Source organism: Nothoprocta perdicaria, unplaced genomic scaffold (genome assembly GCF_003342845.1).
Source record: "Nothoprocta perdicaria isolate Ctin4 unplaced genomic scaffold, notPer1 scaffold_326, whole genome shotgun sequence".
NCBI classification, from domain to species: Eukaryota; Metazoa; Chordata; class Aves; order Tinamiformes; family Tinamidae; genus Nothoprocta; species Nothoprocta perdicaria.
The window spans coordinates 235,517-252,904 of NW_020455562.1; the positions used below are offsets into that span (position 1 = coordinate 235,517).

The following is a 17,388-nucleotide window of genomic DNA, read 5'->3' on the forward strand; positions in this document are numbered from 1 at the left end:
GCGTGAGCATTTGGATAAACTAAGCACTTAATAGGATTTAAACAGCCCTATGTAAAGGTATTCTAAGTCTTTGATCATTTCTTTAAGTCTTCTTGGAGTTTTCTCCAATTTTTCAACATTTTTCTAATGTAGGGGTGTTGGAATTGAGAACATTCTGGCAACTAYCCCATTAATGCTGGCATAGTAGTACAATATCTGAAGACTTTGCTTGGTAGTTTTTGTTTATTCTGTATTTCATGGCAGAAAATGAAGCTCATTTCGCTGGCTGTGTTGCATGTCCTTCTATTCATTTACTTTATCACTCATTTCTAAAATGCAGTCCCATACTCACTGTGTCCTAAGGTGTCCCTTCCTGTGTCACCCTCAACTGCATTAATATACGTGTTGTACAATGGAGGCTACCATATCATAAGATCACGTTAACCACCCTWCCAGGCTTTATCATCACTCACCAATTCATTTACATTTTGTCACTTTAAGACTTTACTGGAATTTATTTTATATCCTGTTTCGGATTATTGCTAAAGATATGGAGGAACTCTGGACCAAGAACTGCACAGGCTCCTTCATTCATGTCCCTTTTGATGGGATAGTTGTGCTGAAAGTTGTGCTGAAAGATTTACACTTCAGTCCTACAAAACACGGGAGAACTGCACTAAAGGATGGGATTGGGTCATATACCTGAACATTTAAATGCTTTCTTATGGTAAAAAAATACATTTTTTTTTCTCTTGGCTATAACTTCATGAAGCAAAAGATGTAAGAAGTAACATACAGTATTTATTATTTCTGAATGTATTTTAAAGAACACATTAAATCTGTGTTTACATACATGTGCATGTGTAGGTAAATTGACAAAGTATATAAAGCCTATATGTAGGTCAAGAAATATCTGATACTTGGGTTTGCCCTCACTCTAGAGCTGCTGGCAATATGCAGATATATGTGGAGACCACCAGGTATTTCTCAATACCTGCCTACTTTTCTAGCTAAAAGCTAATTTTAAAAAGAAGTTTTTATTTTTTTTCCTAGCTGACAGCTGTCAACTCTGTGATTTGGTTTTAGCCCGGCTGCTGCCCCCCGGGAACGGCGCTTCCCGCCCCGCGAACGGGGATTCCCCTCCCGCTGTGCCATCTTCCCGGCGCTTCCCGCCCCGCGAACGGGGATTCCTCTCCCGCCGTGCCGTCTTCCCGGCGCTCCCGCTGCCGTCCCGCCCTTGCCGGCCATGGCGCAGGGCGGAGCTGGCGGGGGCGGCCCCGGAAGCGCCGCGAGCTGCCGCCATGGAGGGCTCCGGCGACGAGGAGGCGGCGGCCGAGGAGCCGCTGCAGCTGCTGGCGAGGCGGCAGCGCAGGGAGCGGCGGGCGCTGCAGGGTGAGGCGATGGCGGCGGCGCCGCTTCCCGGCCCCGCCGTGGGCGCTGGAGGCGGCAGGCGCCGTCCCTGCCCGCGCCGTGCGCGGCCGCGCTCCTTGCGCCGCGTGCCCCGCGCCGTTACCGCCTCCTCTTTAACCCTCTGCGCCTCGCAGCGCCGAGACCCGTGTCGGGCTGSGCGGCTAGCCGGTGAAAGAGGCCGCCTGTCGCCGGTGGAGGGTTAAAGAAGGGGGGAAGGTGCCCGCGCGCCGCCCCAGAGCTGTGGGTGCCGCTAGCGAGGYGCGCTCCCCTCCCGCCATTGAAGTGAGGGCCGGGAGCCAAGGCTTGAGGGCGGGAGCACCCGCTGTGCCCATGAGGAAAGGCCTAGGGGGAGGTGGGATTCGCCTGGAAGGGGAAAAGGGAGCCCCTGGGTTTGTGTTGTGGCGCTAAGGAAGGGGAGATGCGGGAGACGCGACCAGGTAGGGCCTGGTTGGGAGAGGGAAGCACCCTGCAGGAATTGCCACCCAAAAAGGAGCTCCCAAGAAGCACTCCCACTGGGAACAAAACCCTTTTTTGTCATAATAATTAAATAACATGGGTCTCAGCCCCTGAACACCCAKCATGTTCTGCACCTGAGGATCCTGTCCATCCTCTGCACTGTCGGTGCTCTCCCAGTGTGTTTAAGTGTGTGTGCATTAGGACCTTGCATAGATTTTGTTCTCACTTTCAGTTTTTGATGAGCAAAATTGCTTCAATCTCCTTCACAGTACAAAATTTTTCCTCTTATATTCAGAGAAATAGTTCTGTGCTTCAGTTTGTGCTCGTGTCCTGTCACGATATGATGTCCTGTCATCATATTTCTCTGGGAAGAGAGGGTGGAAGGATGGAAGAGAGAGCCTTTCATATATTGGTGCATGCTAAGAAGATCCTTCCCAAGCTTGGTTTCCTCCAGGCTGAACAGACTCTGTTCTCTGCCTTTCTTCATATGAGAGATGATCCAGTCCCTTCGTCATCCAAGAAGCCCTATGGATTTCCTTCATACCCTAAATCCATGTCTCTCTCTGATATGAGGAGGCAGCCTCACACCTTAACTGTTGCACTATATTAATGTCGAGCTTTTTGAGTGTTCTGTGACTTGCAATCCTTGTTCCCGAAATGATTATGGAATATCTAATCTTCAGAGCTAATGTCTTACTGCGCTACTTCTTTAACAGCTAAAATTCAAGGCATGAAAAATGCAGTTCCCAAGAATGACAAAAAGAGACGAAAACAGCTGGCTGATGAAGTTGCCAAACTGGAGGCAGAGCTTGAGCAGAAGCACAAGGAGGAACTGAAGCAGCTGAAGGAAGCTTCACCTGAGCAGAATAAGGTGCGTGCTTTAACTTGAGCTGCAGTTGTACAGGTACAACTTGTAGTAGGGATTCTTTAACTTACCTTTAAAATCTGAAATTATTTGTATCATATGCTTGAATGCAAGTCCTATTTGTGCAAGTGAGCCCGTTCAGATGCTTCCTCTGCCTAAATTAATTAATGGCAGTACAATTGCCTGTGAATCATGGTGCTGCTGCACGCTTGGACATCTGCTTCAGTGTTTCCCTAGCAGTGTGTGTCCTTCAGCTTTAAATATTTTAAAGAAACAAATGAATTCTTCTTGATTGAGAAGTGCCTGTAACGTATCCTTGTGGCAAGCTTTGGGTCGCAAGGGCAATGTCCCTGTAAAAGTCTAAACTTTTAAAATTTTTAGGCAAATGCTTAAGCAGATAATCAAGACCTAAGTAATTAGCACATAAGTATTAAGCATAATGCTTATTTGTAAAAGCATAGATTAGTTTCAAGTGTTATTTCATTTAAATAAGTTTTTTTTTTCTTTCCATTAAAGGTGTGGTTTTTTCCCCGTTATATCAGATGACTTTTACTGAGGCCCTTTCAAGCTAGAATCCCTGCTTAGGGCATAGGTTTCCCTGAGAGGATTTAGGTTTGAGATGTCTGTGTTTTTTATTTCTTATTTTTAATTTTGTACTGAAATTATATCCATATCTCTTTGGAAGACATCTGATTAATACCATGATAAGGAGGCTAGATTTGACATTCTCCCTGAACTGCCAGCYGTCCCTTACAACTGCTTGTGATTCTTTGGTGTGGCAGGTCGAGCCTTCTGCTCTCGTTGATAATAAGTGATTGATTGAGAACTTGATAACAGCTATTTAGGGGCTTTGGCTTAACAGGTCAACTAAGCTGTGTTCAAATGTCAATGTGAAACCTCTAAGGCAACATGAATTAAGTTTGCGGTGTGTATRTTATCTAGTCTCAACAATGACAGAATTGTTATAAAAAGTAACCAAGTGTGGTGCTGGAGTGGGATGCGAGGTGCTTTATTTTGACTTTTAGAGTACTGTGCCACACAGGTTATTGTAGATAATGTTATATGGTGAAATTACCTGGAAATTACCTGGAAATATAGCTTAAAACTGCTTAGGAGGTGCACATATTGGGTGCTATTACTTAAAATATTAACTTTTTCTTTTTTTTTTTTTTTTAGCTAGATTCTGTGGCTGATGGGGTTGCAAACTTAGACCTTGAAGGACAAGAGCAACATGTTCAGCAGCCTCGCATATCAAAAGCGCAGAAGAGACGGGTATGACTTAACCTTTAAACATTTTACTTAAAGTGAGTTCTCCAAAGAAGGGTTGGTAATTCTGTGCCAAGAAYATACTTTCTAAAATTTAATTGGAGTTGCGTTCATCTGATGTTAATTGTAAGAGCTGAATTAAGACTCTTTCAGGAGATACTACCCGGCTATTGATGTCTTGTCTACCAGGTTTTTTGAAAATCTATAGGACTACTCCCTACAGATGTGTAGGCATCTTTAAATATCTGCACTTGTTTACATCCAGTCTTTAGCTGGGAAGCAGAATTGTTCAGGAGATGGGAAGCAGGAAAACAAAATCTCCAAATCATTCTGAAGGAATTTTACTCTGATGTCATTGAAGCTATTAATAAAAGAATTAATTGAAATAAAATTGCTTAAAATAGTGCATGGCAAGTAAGTAATAAAACTTTACAAGTCCATGAGCTCATCAATGCAGTTCTTCATGGCAGATCTCATACTCGTTTTGAAAGAGTAATATTTTATCTCTTGTTTAATTAGAATTCCCTTTCTTGTGACTTAACTATTTATGTGGTTTGCCAAAGTGTTGAAATTCCTAGGTTATTCTGAACAAATTAGTACAGTTAATAGCCTCTTTATGAGTATTGTAAAGTGTTACTTCTGCGTGTTGAAATAATTAAGAGTTCTTCTATCACGTGATTTTGGGTGTGGAGTCTGAGACACCTGGGATTCATTGATCGTTTCCATTTCCTAAGACTTGAGTGAAGGAGTTTGGATTTGCAGTTAGGTGGTCCTGATTGGGAAGAGCATTCACAAACATGAATGAATTTTCATGAACGTGAAACCGAAGAATCAGAAGCAAGCACTAAGCTAAGACATCTTCTAATTTTAGCATTGAATGTGGCGCTTAGTTTAACAGCGGACATGAGTCTGGCCAGTAATTGAGTGTGTTTTTTAAATCTAAGGAAAAAAAAGCAGCCTTGGAGAAGGAAAGAGAAGAAAGGATAGCTGAAGCTGAGATAGCAAATTTAACTGGTGCGAGGCATCTGGAAAGTCAGAAACTTGCCTCCCTGTTGGCAACAAGACACCTGGAGATTAAGCAGATCCCATCAGATGGTCACTGCATGTACAGAGCTATTGAAGACCAGCTCAAGGATCATCAGCGTTCCTGGACTGTTGCAACTCTCAGGAACCAAACAGCAAAGTATATGCAAAGTCACTTGGAGGATTTCCTGCCATTTTTAACAAACCCCAGCACAGGAGAAATGTATAGCAAAGGTAAAGGTTGTAGCATAAGAGATTTTTAAAAACTCTTTTTAACTGATTGTGATCATGGTTAGGTTTCTCAGTTACAACTGAGATGAGGTTAGTCCATTCCAGTATGTTTATTACTCAGCTTTTTTACAGTTTGGTTCTACTGTTTTCTATGGAAGACAGAAATGTGATTTGATGTGTAATTTGGTATTTCCTTTAAGAAGGGAGAATATTTTTGTACCTGGATTGCTTGGTTACTATATGGAARTTGTCTTCTGGGATGGGATTTAAATTTTAAACAGTTTATCTACTAGGTTAAGGATGATTTTATTAACTTTAGTATCAATGTTTTTTTTCTTTGACATAGGAATGTTATTGAAAAGTAGTATAAGAATTAAATTCAAGCAAATCTATTCTATAGTAGCTTTCACAGATGCTTGTTCCTATTCTCCACTTTTTCAGTGTTTACCTTAGGCATTTTGCAGCCTTTCTTTAGAAAGAGATTAAACTGGAAAACAAAGTTTAGTGTAGARCAGTGCTGTAGGCTGAGCAAACGCRGCTAAATGGAACTTAGGCACTACTTGAGCAGTGAACTGTTCGTTCCTTTCTTTCTGTGTATCAGGAGCACCATGCAAGTTGYTTTATCTCCTTAACTTATTGCTGGCCTCATTTAATATTAATTGCTGTAGATTTCATTGGGTGACTGGGTGCTGTCACGCAGTCTTTTCCATGTTGACAGGGATAATTGCCACGAGATGAATATGCTCCAGGTGAAGACTGGCTGAAGTTCTGCAGAGCAGGAGGGAGTCATAGGCGTTTTATGTCTCRGGCTGCTTTAGGGAGAATGTGAAGAGCAGTTCTAAGCAGAATCTACTCRTAGGGTTCTGTAGCCTGAAGTGCTGTGACTCATCAGTGAATTTGTTTGAAAGTCTTCTATATAATATCTTCTGTAAAAGATGTCTTTCAATAGTTGCTCTGTTAATAGCTAGAGTTTTTCATGCTTTCCATATTTTTCTCCTGTTAAAACCATRGAGAACTGGATGTGCTGGACATTGGCAAGTTTGAGGAAAGTTTTTATTTTTTTCCCTATATTTCCCCAAACTCAAACTTCTTGGTATGAAAGGAATGTCTTCTGCATTCTAAGTATTTCAAAGGTTAAAAGCAAGGCAGCCAATTTATAATTAAAAGATTGAACTACACATAGTTACAGGATTTTTAAAACATACTTTGCATCTAGCTAACATCAGAGCCAAATGTCATAATTGCTTTTTATTCTTGTTTTCAGTTTCTTTCTTTTTTTCTTATGTATTTTTTTTTTCTCTTGCCTCTACTGTTTTGTTTGCGCTTCCAGTCTCTTCAGGAAATATTTTCCTACATAATATATTTTGTTATATCTACCATTCCCTTATATTCTTCATTATGCAACCACGTGCCTGTCCCTAAATGAAAATTACTGAAAGCTGAATGTTTTTTTTTTCTTCCTTACAGAGGAATTTGAAAAATATTGTGATGACATAGCAAATACTGCTGCATGGGGTGGGCAGCTGGAAGTAAGTACTGTATTGTCAGCTTCTAATTGTGAAATTCGGAAGTGAGTGGTTATATCTTCAAAAATGACTTAAAAAATAAAAAGAGACTGTATGGAAGATATTCAGAGCTTATGAAGAATTTTCTCCAGTAGTTATAAATTGCATCTCAGTAACCTCTGTTGATGGTTCCCTGCTGTTTTGGTGTTTTAAAAACTACTGAAGTCTTTAACTTGCCTCTTGCCAGTGTCACTAGAAATGCTGACAGGAGGAAGAACTAAGGAGAAAGGAACCCAAGGAGGAACTAAGGGGAAAGTATTTTATCGGGGCTTAGTTGCTATTTTATGCTGACTTAGATGGCAGCAAAGCTGGCTGGAGTGGAATAAAGATCGATTTTTGTGGTACAGAATGATATTTGAGCTTTAGAAAATACATAGTTCTGTATAGCTTAGTTTAATTTTGCTTCATATTCTTATGTAAGAGTACTGACACTAGCATGATGTTACTTTTTTCAATAAGAATGATTAATGCAGCCCATTTTTAATTGAAGTTAAAATATAAACCATTTTGATTAGTTTTAAGTCTTTTTTTTTTATGCTACTACTTCAAACTTTGTGCACAATCTCATATGTTCATTTAAAGGAAATGTCATGCTTTCTTCCCCCCACCACATGCTCTCCCACCTTGGATTTGATCTTATTTATCCAATTGCTTTTAATCTTTGAAGCTAAGGGCTTTGTCGCACATCTTGCAAACGCCTATTGAAGTAGTGCAGATGGATTCTCCTCCCATTATTGTCGGTGAAGAATATTCAGGCAAACCAATAACACTTGTGTAAGTATATAATGTTATTCCCCCCTGAAACTAATTTATTCATATAGAAGAGGACTGATCTGCCTTTTTGTTTTATGTTGCATACCAGACRTTGAAAAGCTGCTTCAGTAATGACCTTGCAGATCAGAAGTGGTGTTTRTGATTTCACACTGAAAAATGCTGTAATTAACCTTCTTAAAATGTTAATATTTAGTTTGACTGATACAAAGTTCAGTCACCACTTTATTAGTTTTATTTGTATACTATATGCTTACATGCATATGCATATGTGTATATGTGATGTATATTACAATGCTATTGGACCTGTTAGATTATTACTATGCTAGATAATTAATTAATAGGTGTGCAAAGCAGCAGAAAATGTTTCTATTCAAAACCTATCTTCCTGGCATAGAATAATATACCAGAATTTAAAAACCTATATCTTTCTTTGCTAAAGTTTGAATTTATTTAAGCTAAGAAATGTTAATGTTTGTGCAGTATAATTTTTGTTAAACATTTTTTTTTTTTGTTAAACATTAAATTTTTCTTTTTAGGTATATGAGACATGCCTATGGATTAGGAGAGCATTACAATTCTGTAAAACTTCTAACAGAAAATGCTACAGAAAATGGCAGCTAGCATAAAAAGTCCGAAGTCCACATGGACAACAGTTGCGTCTTCATCTGACTCTGGACAACTCTCAAACAGACTGGAAAGTAAAGCTACCTGGAATGTGTTAAAAATGAAAAAGAGTTGACTATAAGTTAGAAATAAGCCTAGATTTTAAAAGCAACAAAACAAGAGTGTTGAACTTGTTGGTATTAATCATGTTTAGAAAATGTTCTCTAAAATGCTGGCTGTGTTGATAAGAACATTTTGGTAAACTTCATCCCGTGACAGAGTGAAAATACTCAGCAGTAAATGTTTTGGTTAATATGCATTTTTACTAAAGAATTAAGGTTTGAAGAGTCCTGCTACATTGCTTTTGATAGATTTTGATGACTATGGGAGACTTGAGGCCTTCAAAATAACTGATGCTTCTCTCTGCACTGGTGGAATGTCCCYTACAGTGTTTCTTTAGTCCCATAGGCTCTGGCTTTCATACTGTAGCAAGGATCCCCTTTGGGCAGGGAARAGCTGAAGACCAATTCAGCTGACCAGTTCAGTACTGAATATAGTACTTGGCTGAGTAATCACAAACRTAATGTTACTTTATGGCCTTTCCTCCAAGCTTTTAATGAGATTTGGGGACTTGTTTTGCAGCTCTCAGTAGGAGCTGAACTCTTGATGCTCTTTCTACAGAGTTAGAGRAAGAGCAGTGCTGTTTAATGCCGTGACATACAGTCATCATGTGAGTTAACTGTACTGTTCATCCTTCATAATCTTTCATCTGTGGGCCATCTGTACCCTTTCTGTGCTTGGATKGCACAGAGAGCTTACCCAACAAAGCACTCCAGCTTGCTCAGCTCGGGTAGTGAACTCGACTCAATGTTCTGTTACAGACCGGCTGGTCTGTGCATCAAGGTGCTCTGTTTCATAATGCTTAAAACAACTGGTTGCGTACAGATGGAAAAACAAAACAAACAAAAAAAGAAAAACACTTTTTTTTTGTCTGCAACTTTAAAAGCAATCTGCAGGAAAATTAAGTTGATTTCCATTGCTCCTTTTGGTGTCCAAAGAAGATTTGAAGGATTTTTAACTCTGTATGACTTCTCTCTGCATTAGAAATTGAGATTTTGTTTTGTCTTGGAAATAATTATAAATATTATTCTAAAAGTGGCAGTATACTGAAGCCAAAGTTGTCATGCAATCAGTTATTTATTAATGACCGTGACTTTTAAGAAAGCCTTAGTGAAAAACTGCATGGTTTTGTTTTTCTGCTGATGAAGAGATTTGGGGAAAAGTAGTTCCTTCAAACTTCGACGCCTCTGACCTGAGTCTTCATCTTGTTATTTTTCAGTAAAGCTAGGCAGCAGTTGGGCATTCCTGGGACTTCTGAATTAAAATATGATATTACCTCAAAATTGTTTTTAAAATAAGTATTCACTGCATAGATCAGACAGATTGTCTAATTTAAAGCACTTTGAAAAAGAGGAAAAATCACAGAAAGTGTGATTATGAATTGAAGTGATGCCCATCAAAAAAAATCAAGTATTAACTAGAGCTAGAGTTTGATGTGTTCTCATATGACATCAGATATGACATATTTGATGCAGTATAGCAAACGGCTGTATTTATAGCAATTTGATGAATCAGGTTTATTATCTTGATTGTGTGAAACACTGTTTTTGAGTGCAAACTCAAAAGTTGATACCTTTACTCTGTTACGAATTGCCTATAAAGAATCAATAAAAATATTTTTCTCAGTGTTGCTTAAAACTGTATGATAGGAAATGCAAATTCTGCTTTCTGTAGATTCCTCAAGGAAAGAAAAATCACTTTGCAGAGTTTTCTTTCTTGTTTGATTAACTGAGGGAAAAGAGGCTGGAACTTTGGCATGTCTGCACCAACGGTTTGTCCTATTGAAGATGTTTACAGTTTGTGTAAAACAAGAGAATGTTTTGATATGATGAGCAGAACATCCTTGCTCATGTATGCAATTTGCCAAAAATAATAAATTGTTTTTAGTGGCAAATTTTCTTGCTGTTGCATTTAATTTTGTACTTAGATTTTAACCTTATTCAATTATATCTATGTCCACACACAAAGGGGAAGTGTATGCACTGAAATAATGAAATAGAAAACAGAAGGAGACTTTACAGTCTCCTCGGACAATCTGTTCCAGTGCTGTCACCCTTGCAGTCAAGACGTTTTTGCTCAGATTCAGGCAGAGTATCCTGTTGGTGGCTGTTGCCCCTTTTCCAGTCTCTGGACACCACTGAAGAGAGTCCCACCCTATGCTCCTGACACCTTCTCTCAAGGTATTTATACCCTTTGGTAAGATCCCCTCTCAACCTTCTCTTCTTTAGACTAAGCAGGCTCAGCCTCTCCTCCTAGGAGAGGTGCTCCAATCCCCTGATCCTCTTTGTAGCCCTATGCTGGACTCTCTCCAGTAGCTCCACCTGCCTCTTGTATGGGGGAATGTGGAACTGGGCATGGTCTTGCAGATGTGGCCTCCCCAGGGCTCAGTAGAAGGGAAGGATCACCCTTCCCTTCTGGCAATGCTGTTCCTCATGCACCTCAGGATCGCCTTGGCCTTGGCCACAAGGGCACATTGCTGGCTCATGGTCACCTTGGTCACCAGGAGTCCCAGGTCCTGTGTAGCGCTGCTCTCCTGAAGATGAAGCTGGGATTATTCCTCCCTAGGTGYAGGAGTCTCTACTTCCTTTTGCTTGTTGAACTTCACAGGACTCCTCTCCGCCCATCTCTCCAGCCTGTCCAGGCCTCTGCATGGCAGCAGAGCCCTCTGGGGTGTCAACCACTCCTCCCAGTTTTGTACCATGAGCAACCTTGCTGAGGGTGTCCTCTTCCTCCGTGCAGGGCGCTGAGGAGCAAGTTGAACAGAGTTGGACCAAGTTTTAACCCCCTGAGACACGACGGTAGCTACAGGCCTCCAAAGGAACCGATCCTCACAGCTCTGCCCTTCAGCCACCGCTCCCTGCCCCTTGCTCTGTGCTCACCCGGTCTGTGCTGTTGGTCCTTCTCACGTTTCCATGAGTGTCACCTCTGTGTGTTACCTGCTGGGGGTGACACATGCAGGCACCAACTGTCCCATCCCTGTGGCTCCCCATCAGTGTCTTAAATGTGGAACGTCAGCAATATTCGATGGCAGTGATGATCCACATTTTTTTGATGCCATGCTTTCAATAATTACCCTACTTTGTATCGCATAGGAAAACAAATATTTTCAAAATGTGCTTACCGAATTGCATAATTCTCAACACAGGTATCTTTTCTTGAGAAATGMTTGCTTTATTGACAAGAACTATAGAAACTTTTAGTTTTCAAGCTGTTATTTTTACAATCAATTCAWGTCATGATTTTCTGTTTAGCTATACCTGAACAAAATAGTGTCAAAAATATTATTTAGTGTCTTTATTCTGGCACTGTATTAACACAGCATTCAAACTTTATATTGTATTTCTCTGGTTATGACATCAGTTTGATAAAACATGCTTTTATAGAGAAAATATGTTTAAGCAAAGCAAGGATATGCTTCCACTTAATCCTTTTTGTCAAGCTAGTTCCAGTCACTCCTCTTCTATCATTGCAAACCTAACCAGAGTCTTGTCTGTTTTGCCTGYATAAAAGCAGGCAAGACACAGGACACATCTCCATGTGCTGTGTATGGCACTTCTGGAGTTTCATGGACTTTGAGGCTTTATTCCTCTTGCATACACCTGTATATCCTGAAAGTAAAGAGAAAACAGCTCTTAAAATAAAAGTCTTGGTAAAAAAACATTTTTGACTTCTTTTTTTTTCCCCCACCTTTAAGTGTTTGGACTTTTATGCAGCCTTCTGTAAAAAAAACAGATCTGCAGAAAAGTGTTTTAATAATTCATGTCTACTTTGCATCATAAATAGTTTCAATCTTTCATTAGCTGCAGGAAATCTTCTAAAGAAATAAAGAAATGATTTCTTTCTCCCAAAGAAATAGTATAAAATGTAATAAAATAGATTCTTTACACATATTTGTACAAAGCTCCTCTGTTCTATATTATAATSTGTCAGTATAGTTCACAGTTCATAACACAACCTCAGCGCTCAAAATTCTGAGTATGAATTTTGCTTATGTAAAAACGTGAGCCCTAGCATAGAGAAGCTGAATTTGAATACTGGGTATAATGAGCTAGTGAATTAAGAAGAAAGTTAGATGTTCAAAATGCTATGTTTTCTATTAAAAATAAAGGAAGTAAAATGTTTGAGAGCTATATGTGTTTGGGGAAAGATCAAGAGTTAAAAAAAAGGTAAGTATAAATATAGTAATATATATTAATGACTAGGAATGCATTTCTCAATAAGTCTATTAGAAAAAATTAATACTTCTCAGTCTGGACAACAGCAGGCTTAAATGTCTTCCACCCAAAATAAACAAATAAATTTAATTATGATGCAGTTAAGTCTACATCTCTGCAATTTCTAATAATGTGCGTATTACATCAAAATACAGTCTTTACAAGTATTGCATGTATCATTTACCCACACACAACAGGTGGTAAAAAACTGCTGCTTTGRAAGGTTGGGAAAATTCATGCCACTTTTCAGCATACAGCTAAGCGTGAAGAAATAAAATCTAAGCACTTCAGTGGAGCAGACAATCATTGAAAAATAATTGCATTTTCACATTTTCATCTGATTTTCCTTTTGCCCTCATGTCCTACTTTGAATTTTTTTGAATTTAAACTGGTTAATTACTAATCAGGGTTTCAGTATGTGTCAAAATGGAAAAAATTAAGTGTTGAAGCCTTTATACTAATAATTTTATAATAAATAGGAAAAACTATATTGCTGAGAGTGGTGCTGTCTTAGAGAAAAGTTTTTGAGAGCACCTTTGAGACTAAATATTTCATGTGTCCATAAATCAAGTAGATTAAGCCACAGTTGAAATACAAGGAAGAGACGAATTTGCTTCACAGCAGCTTGTGGTAAAATATGTTGGTAGGGGCACTTTTTTTTGCCTCCTGTCAATGCTATGTCATCCTGCTTTTTAGCTATTGATTTTTAGGGCTGTTTTAGGACGACTTGCAGAGTTTACGGTTTATGAAGCTTTATCTATGCTGGTGGAGCAGCAGGTCCCAGGAAACAAAATAGTCACATTTCAGATATAAGCAGACCATATCTGYTGCCACTGTCTCAAAGAGAAAGGGATGCCAGCAGGAATGCGCTTGGACAGGTTAATAATGTGGGATGGATCCTGTCTGCTACGGGATGTTGGTGTGTAATCCCATTTTGCTGGTGAAGCCTTCCTAACTAAACGTGCTGCCAGCAGATGGGGCAGTGGCTCTGCCTCTTGGGGATGGTTTGGGGCCCTGGATTTGACCAGCTCTCCATGCTGGCCCCTTCCCCAGCTCTATTGACTAGTTGTCTTAAACTTCAGGGATTCCCTGAGGTGAAGTTGAGTGAGGGGCGATAGGCAGCTCTTATACAGATGGTGTGGGAGGTTTTAGGGCACATGACATGTGCATGTTGCAAATGTCCTGCTCAGACGTCTGCACACCAGGAGTGTCCTCAGGGAGTAACATCCCTGAAGGAAGGAGGATGTCACTCCTTCCCTTGCAAAAGGAGCAGATGTTGAGCACTGCAGGGACACCCTGGAGGCTGTGGTGAGATGACATGTCAGAACGTCCTACCTGCGCTCTCTGAGCAGGCTAGAAGACAAACRTCCAGGCTATCATCATCTTCTGGTCCATGAAGTTGTAAGCACTTTTTATTCTCAGCTGTTAAAGACATGCTACCCTGCTCTATTCCCAGCCAATCTCCTTTGATATATTTGTTAATGACAAGCAGACCATGTTCACTATTTAATCTGTTTAAGTAGCAGAGCAGACTTGGAAAGAACATGTGAAATATAGAAGGCATCTTCTCTGCTTTCTTTGGCTCCAGTGAGAACACTAATCCACAAATTCCTTTGTTTTGAGAGTCTTCAATGAAATCAACCAGACAGGTTATGATTAATCACTATGCACATATGGCCTGAGTACTTTTAAATACAATTAACATCCTTAGCAACCGCCTCCATATGTTGTAAGCATGTATATCACAAAAAAAGTATTGTTTACTTACAAAAATATCTTGAGGAAAATTCCAAATAAACTGACACAAGCTGTATGTTCCTGATTAAATAGTCAGAGGTGTTGACTGAAAAGCATTATCCTCCTTCCAGACTAGAAAAATCGGAGTGTGTAAGCTTAAATAGTAACCAGGTGTAAAATACTTATTGGGAGCTACATTTCCTGTAAAGTCTCTCTGAATTTCCTGGGACCTACAAGGGTCTTGTCATGATAGCTGAAGTAACGTTATGTGTGAGGAAACTGAGGACACCCTTCTAGAAAAAATGTTAAGGGATCTTCTAGATATGAGTTGTGCTGGCTTATTTTTTAAAGCTTTTTTTTGTCTTAGGGAAATATTTGAGCAATATATATATGTGATGATTGCATAAGTCATGCAAACACACTTTAAAAGTTGCATTCTGGAATGAATTTAAGGACTTTTAAGGAAGGTGAGGACCTGGAGTTTTTAAATCAATCTAGTAATTCTTCTTTATACATATTACATAATACTCAAAATAGAATAAAATTTCAACAGTACAAATAGACAAGTAGACAACAGTACAAATAGACAATTTTCAGAAGACTACAGTTACGTCTCATTTATATCTTATTCCATATAGTTAGATTTACTTTTGGAGGTGTTTGCTTACATGCAGAAAAATTGTCTGCTGCCACCAGAGCTGTTTAAGGAATCATCAGATATTGGGTTTGCCACTAAAAGTAGTTGTGAAGTCAACCTTTGGGTACTAGCACTGTACCTTGTCTGAAATCAGTCTGTTACCAATACATTTTCATTAACTGGAGCTGTGAGCCCTTTCTTCAATCAATAGTATATAAATCAATAAGAAGAAAATAAAGTTTTGAACACATTAGCCTTGCGTGTTGTAAGATTTGCTTTTTCTTGTTTCAGAATGATAGTATTGAATCAATATTTGACATATTATGTCAAATGACATAATATTATGACACTGAATTTAGTTCTGTCTGTTACTGTCTGATTGTTCTGCTGCTTAACTGTGTTATTCACCTGCTTGTGAACGTCTTTTCACAATTTTTGCAGATAATTTCAGCTTGAGAGTTGACATGGAGCTCTCTAAGTAAACCTGTATGAGAAAAAATGTTGGAGAAGGTAACAAGAAAGTATTTTAAATCTGTCTTGAAAACCTATACTGTTCAGCAAAACAGTAATTAAAATACTCTTAAGGAAAACTCTATTTCTGTTTGCTTGCTTTATATGTGGCAAGTAAGTAAAAGTTTTATTTAAGAAGAAACTAGATGTCACAGTTCGGTTTACGCAGTTTTTGCTGCTTCTTTCTGAAAGTCTTTTTGCAGATATTTTTCTAAAAGAATCTTAGTTTACTCAGACATAACAAGTAATATTTGCCCCTCCGATGCAAGGACACATTATAAAACTTCTGATAAGTCTATTTAGAGAAATGCAGATTCTAGCATGTTTAGTGAAGTATCCTTGATGCTGTGATTAAAAGTAGAGCTGCGTTTTTTAAAGTTTAGAAGATGTTCCCTTAAAGGGTTTAGAGTTTGGAGAAGCTGAGTGGCTCATACAAAGCCTTTAAAAAGGGGATGTCATTAAGACAGCTCAGAAAGCTCTAAGAGCAGCAGTTTGCTGGCTACAGACCCTAAACCCACAGCCTTCCTCTGATCAGTAAGTTGCATGCATGGCTTCTCAGGTATCGTATTCATACAAAATAACAGAGGAATGTTTCCATCTATCAACAAAAGGTGCAAATTCAAGWTATCAGAATTATAATAGCTGGCAAGCCATTTGAACACTCCCTTCTTAACCTTCTCCCAAACTATACAGGCTTTCTTCCCTATATTACGGACTTAATATTTCAGATTTTTTTCTGATTATACTTACTACAGACTCAACTTYAAAATAAGTTGATAGATCAATTCTTCCCTAGATAAGAATACCTGAGAATAGAGAGAAAACAGCAGATTGAAATCGAGTTATGAAGGGCACATCAAGGAAGTAAGGAAGTAGAGATCAAGAAAGAACAACTGTAATCTTACAAAAAAAAAAAAATTAAAGTTTTCCTGACAAGTACCTTAATAACTCTATTATTTATTCAAGCTTATTTTTTTTCCAGAGTCATTTTTTTTCCCTTTAAACAATTCACAGTTGTTTTACTAGATTTTCCATATATCTTCATTTTCCTTTTACTTCATTTGACTTCAATCTAAAGAGAAAAAAACACAGTCTAAGCTATGATTCATCTACAGAGATTTCCCTGTTAACTTCATGGTGATCTCTACAAATCAGAAGGCAAAATTGCATTGACATATTTCTGAATCTCTGCCAATATTTAATAATTACTACTGTAATTCAAGAACATAAGAACCGCTTAATAAAGCAGCAAAAACTGAAAATTTGTGGCTAAGTTTTACATAATATTCAATCAAGTTAAAGCCTGTAATGATTAGTSTATATTGAATCATGAAAAAGATTTTATCCCATTTCTTTTCAATCTYACTTGTTCTTCTACTTTAGTTTATCCAAATAGTAATATCTGCAAGCAATTTGGGGTGTTTTGAAACGTATTTTGTTTGCTTTCTTAAGAGATCCTTGGATATAATTTTAAGATGAGGATTTTTTTTCTGTTTTTCAAAGACAATCTCATTATAGCTATCGTACAATGCTGGATACTGTGATATCAGTGACCAAGCAGTTTTGCCATGTCTGTTTGCATAACCTATTACATATTAAAAGGCAAAGTAAAGGAAAGTGCAGTCAGTCTTCATTACCATGCGGGTGCACTAATTCTGGCTGCAGGTCTCCCTCTGCATCTTCTTTGCATCCATTTGGTCCCTAGTACTGTCTGTGCATGGGACTATTCCATTCCTGGAGCTAGATGTTGYACTTGTTTCTGTTAAATTTAGAACRTTCCCTTCTGCCAACCTCTTCCCTCCCTCCCCGATCCCTCTTGACAGCAACCCTTCCCCTCATATAATTAGTGCCTCTCCCTGCTTTTCTCCTYGGATTTGCAGGTACCCCTGGTTGAGGAGGCTCTCCGTCACATTGTCCAGGTCACTGATGAAGATGTTAAGCAACATTGGTCCCAAGAACACCGGCAGCACCACTTGAAACGGGTTGCCAGCTGGAGAT

The 17,388-nt window shown here is 39.0% G+C and overlaps 1 protein-coding gene across 1 annotated transcript; it reads left to right on the forward strand.

Moving 5' to 3' along the window:
• Nucleotides 1-1,280: 1,280 nt before the first annotated feature.
• Nucleotides 1,281-9,943, forward strand: OTUD6B (OTU domain containing 6B). The gene is made up of 7 exons (XM_026043279.1): nt 1,281-1,371; nt 2,562-2,716; nt 3,887-3,982; nt 4,921-5,233; nt 6,698-6,759; nt 7,463-7,569; nt 8,106-9,943. Exons 1-7 carry the CDS (start codon nt 1,281-1,283, stop codon nt 8,188-8,190), a joined length of 909 nt encoding a protein of 302 aa, XP_025899064.1. The 3' UTR covers nt 8,191-9,943.
• The last annotated feature ends 7,445 nt before the right edge of the window (nt 9,944-17,388 follow it).

Excerpts from the sequence above, each read along its gene's own strand:
- OTUD6B (XM_026043279.1), top strand. The coding sequence starts at position 1,281 with ATGGAGGGCTCCGGCGACGAGGAGGCGGCGGCCGAGGAGCCGCTGCAG. Across the intron at positions 6,760-7,462 it reads CATGGGGTGGGCAGCTGGAA|CTAAGGGCTTTGTCGCACAT; the intron begins GTAAGTACTGTA and ends TAATCTTTGAAG. Across the intron at positions 7,570-8,105 it reads GGCAAACCAATAACACTTGT|GTATATGAGACATGCCTATG; the intron begins GTAAGTATATAA and ends TTTTCTTTTTAG.